Source organism: Gavia stellata, chromosome 32 (genome assembly GCF_030936135.1).
Source record: "Gavia stellata isolate bGavSte3 chromosome 32, bGavSte3.hap2, whole genome shotgun sequence".
Lineage (NCBI taxonomy): Eukaryota > Metazoa > Chordata > Aves > Gaviiformes > Gaviidae > Gavia > Gavia stellata.
Window position 1 is genome coordinate 3,936,072 of NC_082625.1, and position 16,346 is coordinate 3,952,417.

At 55.6% G+C, this 16,346-nt stretch overlaps 1 protein-coding gene across 1 annotated transcript; it reads left to right on the forward strand.

Annotated features, from left to right (window-relative positions):
• The first annotated feature begins 8,706 nt into the window (after positions 1–8,706).
• Positions 8,707–14,810, forward strand: ZBTB7A (zinc finger and BTB domain containing 7A). The gene is given in 3 exon segments (XM_059831858.1): positions 8,707–9,940; positions 14,214–14,523; positions 14,525–14,810. Coding segments are annotated over 3 exon segments (1,644 nt in total). The 5' UTR covers positions 8,707–8,750; the 3' UTR covers positions 14,669–14,810.
• The last annotated feature ends 1,536 nt before the right edge of the window (positions 14,811–16,346 follow it).

Below are 16,346 nucleotides of genomic sequence, written 5' to 3' on the forward strand. Positions count from 1 at the left end.
GGGTCGCTGGGTGGCTCTCGGCCTCCTCGGTGGATGGTGGCTCATTTTTTCTCAGCGTGGAGATATTTGTGCTGCCCAGAGACAGTCCCAGCACGAAGACCTCGTGTGACGGACTTGGACCATCGTGTTGAGAAACCCCAAGGCAGAGCAATGGTTGCGGTGATGGGGAGCTGGCACAGAAGTAAACCCCTGCACGTACCGATGTTGAAGGGACACGCGGGGGCCTTGGGTCTGTGACTACACGGGCTTGAACCACGGCACATTCCTGCCGGATTAAATACGGTCTGTGATGACAAAGGAGAAAATTGGCAAGGAGGTCTGGGTGGAGTAACCAGTTCAAGCTAACCTTGCAACATAAGAGAAGTTTTAGTACGTCCTGGTTGTTGCTGTCAGCGGTGAAAAGGGCCGTGTGTTGATGCGGCATGGGACGGTTTTGGAGGGGTGGCAGGTTGGGGAGGCTCTGTGCTGTGGCCGCCTCTTTCGGATGCGCTGTAACAGGTCTGGCGGAGGCTGGGCCGCGGTGCTTCGCCGCGTGACGTGGCAGGCGGGAGCAGACCACTGCCGTCTATCGGGGTCTAAGTCAACTTCTGGTTTTTGCCAGTAGTTGATGCTGCAGCGGAAACCGAACTTCCCCGTGCGCTGTGCGAGGCTGTGCTGTGCCCTGGAAGGAAATCCCTTCCCAGTTCTAGACATCGGTAGGGTTCTGCAGTGTCACAGAGCGTGATGTTTGGTCATCCCTCGTCTGTTTTCTTAATTGTGGAAGTTAGCTACCAGCATCTTTAGAGACGGGGCCGTGCTGTGTCTCTTCTCTGTGTGGTGAATGCTGTTAGGTTTATGTGAAAGCCATAGAACTTCTGGGAGATGCAGAGCACTTCCCCCCCCTCTCCAAGCACTCAGGAAATGTCGGGAGTGGGCCCTGTGCACTGCTGCAGGTGATTTTTCCCTTTGCTGGTTTTGGTTTAATTCTCCTGGTCAACAGTAGTCACGCTCTCCGTGTTGCGGTTGTGCTTAGAGGTCAGAGTTTGGATCGGAATATGGAGCCTGTATGGGGGAGCCAAGGAGGGAAACAGGGATGGGATTGCCGAAGGGTCAGTTGGTTGGTCAGACCCTGGATTTGGTGTTAAAGCTGGTAGTTGTGAGCCCTTTCCTCAGCGGCACTTGTCCTTTCGCTGTCCATGCAACCAGAAAAAATCTTGGCATGTCCTTTCTCTTCTGGACCAACATGTGAAAAGCCCTTAAATTCAAGCAGTTTTGGAAAACGAAGAGCAAGAAGCCTTTTCTTCCTGGTGCGCTCCGTAGCAGTGTCCCTAAGGATTTTCTCTAGCGTGATGAGGAATCCCAGACCTCTAGCATCTCATTAACAGCCCCACGGAGACCAGCTCCACCTGGGTAGTCATTATCTCCCTGCTCCGTCGTGGTCGCACCATCTCTTCTGCTGCTTGCTTTGCAACCTGCCGCTGCCGGCAGGATTTGGGAGCCCGGTTCCAGTTGCTCTTGCTCTGGTTCTGGCTTGGCACGAGTGGTCACTGTTACACCACCGAGGCGTCTTGGTGAAGTCCTCCTTTGCTTCTTCCCATTGCTGACGCGGTGGTAAGGGCTGAGAGAGGGCAGTTTTGAATACTGAAAAGATTATAAATGGGTTGAGGTGTAAAATTTAAATTGGTCTCTTGGGGATACCTTCAATCAGCTGCCACGGTTTGCCTGAGGTAGCAGGGAGATTGCTGAATTACCTTCCAAACCTGTCTGTCCGGGAGCTGCTAGGCGATGTGTCACCTTGAAGAGAGGCTTTGGTGGTCCTCCCTTCGTAGCCCAGTTTGATACCTGAGCTGAAACGCTGGTGTGACGTGGGCTTGGGACTTCTTCATCCGAATTCTTCAATGCAGCTCTTCCAGCCCAATTTAGATGCTCTGCCAAATATATCAGACCTACGCAGGCTCCTCTGAATGAGCACAGGATGCAGCCGTTCCTGAGCGAGGAAATGGCTGGCTGGCGTCTGGGGGAGGGTTGTCCTTGCTCCACCGGCTCTGCAGATCTGCCCCTTTTAGCCAGCCCGAGGAGAGGAGAGCACCACGGCAAAGCCAACTCTTGGCACCACTCCTACCTCTGAGGTGCTCTGCTGTGGGAGGGGATTATTATTATTTTTTTAATACGAAGGAAAATCAAGGTTCTTTATTACTTGTGGTCGTTAAAGTTCCCAGGATGCTCATTGAGGGTCTGAGGGGCGTTTAATTCCAGCGCTCCGTCCAGACTTCAATGGGAGCAATTACCAGATATTCTTCCTACCAGAGTTCCCTTGGCAGCGGTAGCAGGATGTGGGATTCTCCTTTCCTGTCTGAACTTCTCTGCTGCTAAATCGTTGTGCGTCCTGCCCCAGAGATTCTTGTTTCTGTGGTGTATGAGGTGTTTCTTCCCTGTCGATATATGGCTCGTAAAGTGCTTTGGCTCTTCTAAGGTGAGGGATGTGGTGTTGATCCGTGCTGAAGGATCGGCGGTTGGTGGATCTGCAGGTTTTTGGGTGGATTTCCTTTTACCTTGGGCAGCTGCTTGGTATGAAACAGTCCTAGAACAAGGGTTGACTCTGTGCTGGAGCTTCCTACGCTGCCCAGGCATATGTTTCTAGACAGTAGGGAGAGGCAAACCTCCCTGGCAGGTCAGACCTGGCAGCGGCGAGGAAAGCCCCAGCTGTTTTGCTTACCTGATAGTGGTGCAAGTTCATCGAGTTGGACTGAAACGAAGGGTGGTTGCTGTAACTGAGGAGCTCGGGCTACCTTGTCGGATATTGTCAGAGCATCTCGGTTGTTTTTCCACTTTGCATCAAATTTGAGACGTTGAAGGGGGATGCTCGGAAAGCTCTCAGCGGAACGGAAGGAAGGACCAGAACAAAACAACCGCTCCGCTTTGAGGAACCAGTGGAAGGGTAATTTGGTCTGGTTGTCTGATCAGGAGTCCAGTGCTTGTTTGGGAGCCGACTGAATCCTCATGATGTGGTCAGTCTCGTTCCCTAGATGAGCCTTCGTGTCGTGAATCCAGCGATTAGGGCTGCGGTAACAGAGCCCCTGCATTGAGAGCTGTGGCAGAGGCGCTGGGCAATAAGATGCTTCCCAGAGTCAGTGCCTTCAGACAGGGATTTGTAGGGGGCTGGAGGGGATGCCCGTTTGCAGAAAACAGAGCCATATTGTCCACAAAGAGGCCACAGATATTTGCAGGATGCTCGTTCTGCTCTGATCTCTTCACTTCAATAGCTGCATGATCTTGGTCATGCCATACATGTCCTCTGGTGTTTTACCCCAGATGCGATATCCAGTCAAGATATAAGAAAGCTTGAATTCACTCTTTTTGCCATTGATGGCTGAATTACCTGCTAAACACAAAAGATTTCTTCCCATTGTGTTATTGAAATGGTGAGGAGTTAGATTTAAAAAAAAAAAATGAGTCAGCATGCTTTTATTTTATCTTAATTTTTTCAGACGATGCAGTTTGCTTCAGTTGATGTGCAGGGTCTTCCTCTCAAGAACATGCATCTGTTTCGCAGGTCCACATAATTCGGATAGTTTGGCACTAAACTGCCGACAGCGCATTCCTTTTGGAGAGCAGTTGAATTTTAATAGCACCATAGAGTGGTTGAAGTAGTGACTTCTCCCAAGCAGGCAAAACACCCTCCTTCATTTCCTCCTGCCTACCATCTTCCCACCTTTTTGGCTTTATGCTGCTGCGTGCTAGGTGTGTTTCCCGAGGCCTCTGCATAGTTTAGGGTGGATCCTGGGCAGAGGGAGACCTGCTTGGGCTTGTCCTTGGGATGTTGCAGAGCTTGGTGTCAGCAGAGATGATGGCTCATGCTCCGAATGGCCGGAGAGCTGCATTTTATCTCAAGGGATCCAGGCTTGGAGATGTGTCCATGCAGCTGGAAGAAGGAAAGGGGGAACTGGGATGATGGCTCCCGAAATATAAAGTGAAGAGACAAGGACTTGCATTGTGTGACCTATAATTGGGGTGAGCTATTCATAGGGAAAAAATGCCCATTTCTCCCGTCGGTGGTGAGTGAGGGCTAGGATAATGTTTGGGCCTTGGGCAGCAAACCACTGACTTGGTGGTTTTTTCTTTTATATAGCAACATTATTTTAATAATTCTTTTCTAGCACACAGCAGGGCTGCTGCGAAGTCTGCCCTGACACTGTCATGTGTGCATTTCCTCGAAGAAATTGGGCATAGCAACTTGTGATCTCCATTCCTTGGGTACCTTGAGCTGCAAGAGGCCAAATAACCACATGCTGTAGCCCAAAATGCGGTTAGTCGCAGGAAACCTTGCCTTGTGGATTGTAGCAGCGCCCTAAAGCCGTTTTGCCTCGTGTTCGGTGGAAAAGGCGATGATAATTTTCCCTTTCTGCCCAGAGCGGGCGCGTAGTGTTGCTCAAGCTTCTCAACTGTGCTGCTGGAGTGGGTGGCACCTCGGCGGGAGAGGAGAGCCCTGCCTTTGTAAAGCGATTTGGGATCTTTTCCGGATGAAGAGCACGTTGAAAACATTCGCTGTTACCGGCCAACCAGATGTGACTTAGCTCTTCCACCCGATACCTGCATATTTCAGAGCCCTCCTAAGCTGCTCGGGTTCCTCTGTTTGCCCAGTTAAATTTAAAGCAATGCAAAGAAGCAAAAGAAAAAAAAAAACCAACCCACTGAGGTTATGTGGAAAACTAATAATTAAGCAGTGTTTTGTCAGCACTTTTGGTTGTGATCCCATCTCAATGTGGTCGTCTCATTTGAATGTAAATGTCAAATTCCAGAACTCCTGTAGGAAAGCGATTGGGTGACATCCCGCTGGACTCGAGGTGAGTAAAGCGCAAGCTCAGGGGTTTCGGTTAACGCTCTGTTCTGCTCTTTTGCAGTTCGTCTGGTAGGTCTGAAAGGAGTGAGTTGATAACTTAAGAACCTTTTAGCGCTGAGGAGCAGCATCAAACTGCACTTGGCCTCGGTGCGAGACCAGTCGGATGTGGAACAGCTGAGATTGCCGCGAGCAGCGTCTCGGGGAGGCGGAGGGCTTCCCTCGCTCGCACGTGTGTTGAGCAGCATTTCTTCCATGAAAAAATGACATTTTTTCCTGCCTGGAATTGGGCTGTGTTGCGCGTGGAGAGCTGGAGATAGCCGAAGCTCGGCTGCATTGATATTTTGGAAATGCAGCGCGGGCTCAGCACTGATGAAAGCAGAGTTAGCCCGGTAGTTAGGGATGTGCGTCGTGTTACGCCAGGTTTGTAAATAAATTCGAGAGCTCTGGTATTGTAAAGTCTCTCTTTCAAATGGACCCTGGTTTAAGTTGATGCTGCTCCCTCGGCTGCTGTGAGTTATATGCGAGGGTGATTTCTGCGTTTCTCAAACACAGCCGCTTTGGGGTGAAATGCGGCATCTTCGCAACCCTGCAGAGACGCGCAGTCTGGGACAACAAGTGTGTAATGCCTTTTCGGCGGTCGGGAGGTGTAGAAGGAGAAAAGAGCTGCCTGGGAAATTTAGGTCAGTAGTTGAATCTCCCCCTTGGTGGCCCATTCAGACCTCATTCTTGCCAAGGAAGGGGACTAGCTGGCGGTCGTGCCAGCGGCTTTTGTTACTTGTCACCTGGCCATCAGGAACCCCTTTCCAAGCGGATTTCACCCAACCCACCGACACGGTGGTGTGCCCTGTGCCGCCTTCTGGTGGGGTTTTTGTTTGTGGGTTTTTTTGAACCTGTAAAGGTGGAAGGCTCCATCTCTTGTTACTAATCCCCTGAGCCACCCAGCTCTGTGCAGGCTTTAATACTCTGGCTCTTCAGCCCCCTGAAAAGGGGACGGGGTGTGATTTTTAAGGGCTGGGTGGTGGCCCTCGGAGAAGGAGCGCGGTGGTCTCTGGCCGTTGGCCGTTCCTGGGGGGCTCGGGGCAGCCCGTTTGCCCCTTGATGTTCTCGGCCGCTGCAGATGAGGGACACAAAGGGCGTGTTGTGCGAGGAGAATGAGTTGCAAAGTTGTACAACTTTCCATGCCAGCCCTCGGCAGTCTCATGACCCTGCAGCCGTTCCCACACTGTCCGGCTGATTGTCCTGGCCCCCTGACCGGGGAGGGGGGTGACCTTGTCTGCACGGCCTGACTCGCTCCCCCAGGCCCCCTCGGTCCCCGGAGCCGGGCACCGCAGCCGACAAAGCCCGGTTGTGTGGGTGACGGAGCTTTGCTGCCCAGAAGACTGTTGCCTGAAGCTTCAAAATGCTTCACGCAGCTCAAATTCTCTAATTTAGGGGGGGGAAGCTTTGTAAAGTCTCTAATCTAGAGGGGAAAGGTGTGTGTGTGGGGGGTTCTAATGTAATTTCCAGGGCTGGGAGGCATTGGGGGGTGGGCAGGGGTGTCAGACCCACTTTTTGGGGAGCGGTGTGCCGTGGTGGCTCAGGACAGGGGGTTTTGGGGAGTGCTGGGGCTGCCCTGGTGGGAATGGGGCAAGTGATGCTGAGGCAGTGGAGGCCTCCCCTGCTCTAGCCCAGCCCCGCGGGAGGCCGGGGGGGGGGGGGTCCCTCGGACCCCCTGCGGATGCAGCGTTGCGGTGACCTTGCCCAAGGTCACACCTGAAGCCGGTGCCCGAGTTTGGAGCAGTGCTGGCTTTCCTGGTCCCCGGGCTGCGCTCGGCCATCAAACGGCCTTTTCCTCCCTGGCGAGGACCTCTTATTTTAAAAAAAAAAACCAAAAAAACTGTGAAATACGCCTTCGAGTTCAAATCCCGCCGCTTCAGGAGCGCAGAAGGCGGCTTGGAGTTGGTGCGCTTGCTCCGGGAGCCTCGGGGAAGCCGCCTTGCTTCGGTGCTTGGTCTTTGTGGCAGGACTCGCACCGGCTGCCCTGTGCGTCCAGCCTGGCTCTTCTGATTCTTCCCTCCCACCCTGACCCCCCCATCACATTTCTGTGATGAGCTTAAGACTGGTTTATGCATTACTGTTGTTAAATATTGAGGGGTTTGCTTCAGAGAGCTGTTTCATGGGCTCAGAATTGCCTTCTCCTGTGTTTTCTTTGTATAAAACAAGAAGGTGCAGAAATTCCTTTTTTTTCCTTGGATTAATGAAGTTTTTTAAAAATAAGAAAATATGAAGAACCACTGACAAATCTGCTAGTGAGCTCAGAATGGGGGGGGGTGTGTGTGTGTATGTGTCGGAAAGCGTGTGTTGTTTTGCAACCTGGTTGCTAGCTCCCCGTGCTACAACGCGGGGCTGGGAGTTGCTTCCTGTGTAATTACTTCTGTTCTGGATATGCTCCTGACTCATACATCCCCCCCCGTCGTGCGGGGCAGGCCACTTCCCGCTGCGCCTCAGTTTCCCCATCTGTAAACTGGGGACTTTGATAATTAACGCTTGTGCCAAGGTATTTTATGAACCAAATTATTTGTGTGTGGCTATACTGCTGATTGTCTTAGCTCCTAATGATCCGGTGCTTGGGGTGAAGGGGGCAAATATATTGATTTATAGGCAGACGGCATCTCTGCTGCAAGGAGTACATGGGTTTAGTGCTTGAGACAGAGAGGAGGGAAACATTATTCCCAATTTAGACATCAGAAGGCTGAGCGTGGGGGAACCTAAGAGGCTTGTTCCGGGCAGGCAGCATGGTGAAGCCGGGCGGGTTTTGCTCTTGCCTGCGTTTGGCCTTGGTGCACCTCTCCCGGCAAAGGGGGATCCCTTCCGAACGGAGGCAAGCCAGCACCGGGCTGCTCGGTTCGCTCTGGCTCTTTCAGCCTTTGAAGAGAGGATGTATTTAAAGTCAAGTGGATCCCTTTCTGTCGTGCTAGCGCATCAGGAGCGACTGACTTACTCATTTATCTTTTCCCAAACAAACCCTCGGCATTGGAGAGAACTGCTGCTTCTGCTGAAGCGTTTCTGAGGTGTGGGGGGCTGGTGCCAGGTCTGCTGCCGGTGCCTCGTGAGATCGGTCGTCTTTCCTCTTCCGCCCACCGCAGAGGCTCCCGTTCTTGGGGACGGTGCAGCGGGTGCCTTGGGTTTAAGTGTTTAAGCTCGGCTCTTTGTAAAACGCCTTTAGCAGCAGGCTGGGCTGGTTGGTGCTCCCCTGTTCCCGCACACCAGCGCCCGTGAGCGCTGAGCTTGCTGCTGTGCCCTTCCCAGAGGACGCATGCTGCCAGCACCCTGCCTGCATCTCTCTGAGTGCATCCGTGCACCCTGGGAGCTCGGGGACGAGCGATGGGCACAGTTTTCCCAGCGATTGTGTGATCGTATGAGGAGTTCAGCTGGGCAGAGCGAGGCTGAATGAGCAGGGGACCTTTCCAGTAGCAGTGGTGGGATTGGGAAATACTCCCACAGGTGGACTGGCGACCACTGGTGAGGCTCAAGCCGCTCTAGCCCAACGCCAGGCATGCCTGCCAGCTCGGTCCTGATACTGTCTGGCTGTATTAACCCTGGTCCTTGCCAAGGCTTGCTAGCTCTGGCCCAGATCCGTGCTAATTCAGCTGTTCTTCCAGGCTCTGAGAGCACCTGGGCTGTATTTCTCCTCCTCCTCCTCCTTCCCAGAGTGAAGGTAAGCACGGGTCCGTCCTTGCCTGCTGATGGAGGCATGTCTTAGATGCAGGCAGGACAGTGGAGAGGTGCGGAGGGCACGCAAGCCGATAGCTAGCGCTTGCTGCAGAGCACACTGGCATCGGCGAACAGGTACCTGCTCTGCCTTGGGAGTTTGCCCGTGCGATGTGATGCCTCCAAGGCTCCTGTGACTCATTGCGTTTTCCTTCTTCTCTCGTAGCCTTTTGCATCGAAGATGGCGGGTGGCGTGGACGGCCCCATAGGGATCCCGTTCCCCGATCACAGCAGCGACATCCTCAGCAGTCTGAATGAGCAGAGAAACAACGGGCTGTTGTGCGACGTGGTCATCTTGGTGGAAGGCCAGGAGTTCCCCACCCACCGCTCCGTCCTGGCGGCATGCAGCCAGTACTTCAAGAAGCTCTTCACCTCAGGGTTAGTGGTGGACCAGCAAAACGTGTATGAGATAGACTTTGTGAGTGCGGACGCCTTGTCGGCTCTGCTGGAGTTCGCTTACACCGCGACCCTTACTGTCAGCACTTCAAATGTCAATGACATCCTCAATGCCGCCACACTGCTGGAGATCCCGGCAGTAAGGGATGTTTGCACGGATCTCCTGGACAGGAAGATTCTGGCCAAAAATGACCAGATGGATACAGTAGATCAAATTGATCAAAGGAACCATCTCAGAGCAAAAGAGTACCTGGAGTTCTTCCAGAGCAACCCCGTCAATGGCCACCAAGGCAGCTTTCCGTGGACCAACCCAGAGTTGAGAGACCTTCAGAGACTGAACTTCCGAGGCCAAGAGGAGGAGGAGGAGCCAGACTGCGATGGCATGGACTTCTACTCGCAAGCCCCCCTAAACGAAAGACCAAAGGCGAATGACTGTGATCCTGACAGCAACCCAGCCATGTGGCTGGACAGAGAGGAGGAGGAGGCAGCTCCTGGCTCCTTGTTTTCACCTTCTCAGAACGGACATTACAGCGCCCGTGGCCTGCCCACACCGGGAGAAGAGGAGGGGACCCCGGGGGGGCCTCTGGACCAGCAGGAAGCCGGCGACTCCCCCAGCTTCGTTCCTGCTGGAGCGGAGACAGAGGATGATGCGAGGGAGGTGGATGGCTTGGCTGCTAGCGCCCTGCTGCAGCAAATGATCAATTCCGCAGGGAGACAGCAGCTCGGGGAGGATGACCGAAAGGATGACGATGGGGTCATGGATTATTACTTGAAATATTTCAGCAGTTCGAACGAGGGCGATGTCTATCCGTCCTGGTCCCAGAAGGTGGAGAAGAAGATCAGGGCAAAAGCATTCCAAAAGTGCCCCATCTGCGAGAAGGTGATCCAGGGGGCTGGCAAGCTGCCGCGCCACATCCGCACCCACACCGGGGAGAAGCCCTATGAGTGCAACATCTGCAAAGTCCGATTCACCAGGTAAGGAGCGGGCGGACGCTCGGAGGAGAGGGGGCTGACACACAAAACTGGCTCTTGGCTTTCCACGGGGGTTGGCGTGGGGCTGGTCTTGTGCAATTTTATCTTGCCTGCTTGGCTGATTTCCATCTTAAGAGGCGAGTTGGATATGAAGACCAGAGTTTTCTAGAGAGATGAGCAATTTGGGGGTCTGACTCTTGAGATATCTCAAGGGGCCTGTCTTGATACCCAGTGCCGCACCGTCCCGGTGACCTGAATTGCTGAGCTCTGCTGGAAACCTGGCCAGACCCGGCCTTCTGCAGAGGCCAAATAGTGTGGTTGATGAAACGGAGCTGCAGCCCTTGGTATTTCCATCGTGGCCGAGGTGCGCGGCGTTGAGGCGAGAGTTGGAGAGCCATTTAGAAATGGCTCCATGGGGTGACTGAAGCACTGGTGGCTTGTAGTTGGGTTGGGAAGAGGTTGGACCCCACACTGCTCTCGTCCTCTCTTGGCAAACCATGCCGGGCTGAGCGATGGCCGCCCCGAACAACACACAAACCCCGGTCCCTTGGTTCAGCTCCCCGGGGGCGTTCGCCTCGGTCCTGTTTCTAATCAGGGTTCCTCCGCTCCTTCCCTCCGCTGCGGGAACGCTGGAAGAAAGGGGATATTGTTTGGATTCCTCCGGTTCACTTGAGTCCGCGCGTTGCAGCGCCGCCTCCTCTCTCTGCTCTCGGCGGCTGTGATGGCCGAGCCGGGGCGGGGGTCCCACCCCGGTTCCCCCTTGGCCGTGCCGAGGGACTGCGTGGGCTGCCGGGCAGAGGAGCCGGGCTGCCTGCCCTGCCTGCTCTCTGCCTGCTGAAATATTCCTGGCTTAGTGAATGCCGACTGCTCCGCTTCCTGGGAGCCTCTTCCTTGAGGGGGGTCCGTGGCCCTGCTCCCTGCCGCGGGCAGCCCGTGGACATGGCACGTGGCTCTGGCGTGAAGCCAGTGGGGCTGGGAGACGTGGGCAGGAGGCCGTGTCCTGCCCCACAGCGCTGCTGGGCCCCCTCCCCGTGGCCGGGGCCGCACCCAGCCCCACGTTGGATAGCTGAGGAATGCAGATAATGGTGGGGGCAAGATGCCAGCCCGCTGCCGCTCCCCCAGCACCCGGCCCTGCGTGGCTGGGCCCTGCGACGGGGCACCTCCCTGCCCCGTGCCGGATCTGCCCCCCGTGTGCCGGGGCGGGGGGGGGGGCCCTGGGTGCTGTGCACACACCCCTGTGCAGAATCCGGCTGCTGCACCTGAACAGTTCAAGGTCCTCGCGCGGCTGGGAGCCGGAGGATGCGGAAATGCCGCGGCGTCCCTGGCAGCCGTTGACGCTGGGGGTAGAGGTGTGAGGGGAGGCATGGCGTTTTTTGGGGGAGGAGGAGGTCGGTGGGACGGTGTCACCTCATCGCTTTTGGATCTCGGCCTCCTCCTGGGGGTTTCGGAGGGGGACCAGCTCCCTGCAGGCTCCCGCGAGGGCCTGGCACTGCGGAGAAACGGGGTGGGAACTCCCTCCTTATCCCAGCCCCTCTAAACAAGGCTATTTCATAATATGCCAGGGCCGTGCTATTTTCCAGCCAAAATACATCCCCGAGAGGGACAGGGAGCTGCCATGGGCCTCGCTGCCCCCCAACGCTGTGCCCCATCTCCTGTCTCGTCCCACAGCCTCCGGCTGCTGCTCCTGCTCTGACCCACAGCGTTCACACCGGTCCAGGAAAACCTCCCTTGAGGCTGCTGCCAAAAATCGTAGCTGCTTTCCAGCTCCCTCTGCCCTCGGCTGGCTCCCCAGGGCTGCGCCAGCCTCGTCCCCCCGGCATGGCTTGCCGCGGGGTACGGCAGAGCGTGATAAACTCAAGCTGCCCACCCAAGTCTCGTCTGCTCTGGGTCGTTCTCGGTGGCACGGTCAATGAGTTGCTCTTTGCCGCTTTTCCCCCAGCACCTGGGCTGTGCTCGAAGCCTTATCTCAGAAGCTCCCAATGTAAAACGGGTGCAAACCTGACCAAGCACTCCGTCATCCTTATTTCCCCCCCTAATTTTATTTTTCTTTTGCATTCCTTTGCTGGGCATTGCTTGAAAAGAAATCTCTTCCCTGAATCATTAAAAAAGGGGTGGATGGCAGTGGGCTGGGGAAGCCCTGGGCACGGGGAGCCGGCTTGGAGAGAAGCAGTCCCTGCTCTTGAAGGAGCTTTTGGGGTAAAGGCAGGAGGACGAGCCGGGACTGTTTTGCACGGGGTGTTTCCCTGCCACCCTTTCACCGGGTGGGGACCACAGCCTGTGGGTTTACGACGATTTTTGCTCGCTTGTGCTTCCTGGTTCCTCTGCCTTCGCAGGGGGAGGAGTGGCGACGGCGCTCTAATAGTCTGCTGAAAGAAAGGCAGGGTGATTTTATAAAAATTATAAATATTTATAAAACTTCATAAAACTTTATTTTAAAAGAGCTGTTTTGATGTGCTGTTGCCTACCACCTTGTTTTAAGCCAGGCCCCCCCTTCCCAGCCCCTTTGGGAGCTGTGTTAAAACCAGAGGTGGACACGTCCTTGCTGTTTTGATCCTTCCCTTAAGGTTTAGGACTTCTTGGGGCCTCGTGCTGCCCAAATTTCCTCCCATGGGTGAAGGCAGCGGTGGCTGTGCTGCGGCAGGGCGTGCGGGACTGGGGCCTGCCTTTTCCCTACGGGCGAGCGGGGCGGGATGGGGCCAGATCCACTTGGCGAGAGGCGAGCTGTTCCCTTGCCCTCTGCCCGGGCAGGGACGGTGCTCCTCGCTGCTCTGCCACGCGCTTCGTGCCTGATGTTTTTTTCCTCCAGGAAGAAGCGAGACACTGCAGCTCACGTGGCCTTGTTGGCCCCCAGCCCGGCTGCCGCAACTGCCCTCCCCTGGCTCCAGCAGGCAGCGGCTGCGGCAGCACAGGCCTTGCTAGGAGCCAGCCAGCCCCATAGCGATGCTCAGACCCATACTGGGCGATGCTCAGCCCCGTACCCATGCTCAGACCCATACTGGGCAATGCTTGGCCCTGTACCCATGCTCAGACATGTACCGGGTGATGCTTGGCCTGGTACCGATGCTCAGACATGTACCGGGTGATGCTTGGCCTGGTACCGATGCTCAGACATGTACCGGGTGATGCTTGGCCTGGTACCGATGCTCAGACATGTACCGGGTGATGCTCAGCCTGGTACCGATGCTCAGGACCCGTACCGGGTGATGCTTAACCCTGTACCGATGCTCAGCCTGTACCAGGTGATACTCAGCCTTGTACTGAGCGATGCTCGGCCCCATACCGATGCTCAGCCCCATACCAGGTGATGCTTGGCCCCATACTGATGCTCAGCCCCGTACCGGGCGATGCTCAGCCCCGTACTGATGCTCAGCCCCATACTGAGCAATGCGAGGCCCCGTACTGATGCTCAGCCCCATACCGGCGATGCTCGGCCCTGTACTGATGCTCAGCCCCATACCAGGTGATACTCGGCCCCATACTGGTTGATGCTCGGTCCCGTACTGATGCCTCAGCCCCATACCAGGTGATACTCAGCCCCATACCGGGCGATGCTCGGCCCCGTACTGATGCTCAGCCCCATACCGGGCGATGCTCAGCCCTATACTGGGTGATGCTCGGCCCCGTACTGATGCTCAGGCCCGTGCCAAGCAATGCTCGGCCCTGTACTGATGCTCAGCCCCACACCAGGCAATGCTCAGCCCCATACTGGGTGATGCTCGGCCCCATACTGGGTGATGCGTGGCCCTGTACTGATGCTCAGCCCCATACCAGGCGATGCTCGGCCCCATACTGATGCTCAGCCCCATACCAGGCGATGCTCAGCCCCATACTGGGTGATGCTCGGCCCTGTACTGATGCTCAGCCCCATACCGGGCGATGCTCAGCCCCATACTGGGTGATGCTCGGCCCTGTACTGATGCTCAGCCCCATACCAGGGCGATGCTCAGCCCCATACTGGGTGATGCTCGGCCCCGTACTGATGCTCAGCCCCATACCAGGTGATACTCAGCCCCATACCGGGCGATGCTCAGCCCCGTACTGATGCTCAGCCCCATACCAGGCGATGCTCAGCCCCGTACTCTTGCTCAGCCCCATACCAGGTGATGCTCAGCCCCATACCGGGTGATACTCGGCCTCACACTGGGCGACGTGCAGCCCCGTACCGATGTCCGACCCCATACCGGGCGATGCTGGGCCCCGTGCCGGGCGCAAGGGATGAAGGCAGACCCCCCCGGCTGACCTGCCCCCCCCTCCCTCTCCTCTCTCTCCCACGCAGGCAGGACAAGCTGAAGGTTCACATGAGGAAGCACACGGGGGAGAAGCCGTACTTGTGCCAGCAATGCGGCGCCGCTTTCGCTCACAACTACGACTTGAAGAACCACATGCGCGTCCACACCGGCCTGCGGCCCTACCAGTGCGACAGCTGCTCCAAGACTTTCGTCCGCTCCGACCACTTGCACAGGCACCTTAAAAAAGATGGATGCAACGGTATTCCATCCAGGAGGGGCCGTAAACCCCGGGTGAGAGATGCCGGGGGTTTGCCCAGTACCCCTACGGGGAATCCCGAAGATGGAAGTTTTCAAGCCGGGTGGGGAGAGTCAAGAATCAGAGGACACCCTGCAGAGGAACGGCGAGGAGCAGCAGCACTTTGAGGATAATTCAAATAATGAAGCGTCAGGATTGAATGTAGCAGGAGGGTCGTCTGAGGGTAACACGCAAGGACTCTCCTAAACCAAAAAAAAAACAAAGTGTCACAAAATCTAGTTAGTACTTTTCCTCCGATTTTTCTCTTTAAAGATGTTTCTCTCCCTTTTTTTAAAAAAAAACAGAAAAAAATATATATATATATTATGTTTCCAATCTTCCCATCGTAAGCAGGCTCCCCCGAGGATCCCTCAGTAGCCAAGGACCTTTTCTTGGAAAGGCAGATGCTAGGAAGCACGGGGTGGGGATGGAAAGTGGCTCTGTCACATGGAAAAGAGCTTCCATGTAAATCCAAAGCTTTATTTTGTGTCCAAACACACGTTAAAAAAAAAAAAACCTATTTCAGAGAGAGATCTATTTAAGAAAAAAAAAAAAAAGCAAAAATAGAAAAAAAAAAGTGGTAGGAGTGGAAGGGCTCTTTCAGGGCGGGGCGGTACAGGGGTGCCTCGGGGGCCGGGGAGCGGGGCCAGCCTTCCCCCCTCCGCCTTTTGGGAAGCGAACGCTCCGGCGGCGCGGGTATGCTCGGTCCTGGCTGCCTCCCGGGGCGGCGACGGCTCCTTCCAGGGAGACCGGGGTCGGTTTTTTGGGGGGAAGGGGTGTGGGTCCTGCCCACCAGCCCCGGTGCGAAGCCAGATTTGCCAGAGAGGGGAGCCGACGGCAGCGGCTCGGTGTAGCAAATTGCCGAAAATTGCCTAAAATTGCCGAAAATTGCCTAATCATGTGAGTGGACAACCAGGATTTTGCAGGGTCGCTGTTGGCAGCGGGTGTCGGACACCCGGGGCTGGGGACACCCCTCACTGGGGACACCCAGGGCTGGGGACACCCCTCATTGGGGGACACCCCTCACTGGGGACACCCAGGGCTGGGGACACCCCAGGGCTGGGGACACCCCTCACTGGGGACACCCCTCATTGGGGACACCCCTCACTGGGGACACCCCTCACTGGGGGACACCCAGGGCTGGGGACACCCGTCATTGGGGACATCCAGGGCTGGGAACACCGGCTCGGTGCCCGGTGCCGCCGCCAGCGGATAACGCCGGGCGAGGGTGCGTCCATCCCAGCGTCTGTCCCCATCCCGGGGTGCCCAGTGGGTCCCCGGAACGGGCTGGGACGGAATCCGGCACAGCACGGATCCCCCCATCCCCTTCCCACCACCCGCTGCCCCAGCAGAATTTGGGGGCTGGCGGTGGGTACCGGGGCGGGTGGGGGTGGGGGGGTCCAAACCTCTCCCACCCCCCCCCCAGTATATTTTAGCACTGGCTCAGCGCAGCGGTGGTCCCGCACGCCCCGAAAGCGCCTAAAAATGGCAAATTCCTTTTAAAAAAGGTTATTTGAGGTCTCCCTTAGAGGGGCAGGAGGCCTTGGGGCGGGGGGGGAGGCGAGCTGCGGCGGCCCCAGCGCCCCCACCCCATTCCCACATATATATATATATATAATATATATATAGATTCTATATGGCTCTAGAGGCGGGTATATAACCCTCGGGTTAGCAGAGGACGATAAGAAAAGGCACCTTTCAGCTGGTCACCTGTTTTCTAAATGCACATTTTTAAATGACAAAGAGATTTTAAGCCCTTTTATTTTGAAAGCACTTTTTAGATTCTCTTCTTTTTTCTTTTTTTTTTTTTTGGTTTTTTTTTTCCTTTGGTGTTTTGTTTTTACTCTCAAAGCAAGAGCAGGTTTGGCCGAATGTATTTTGGAGA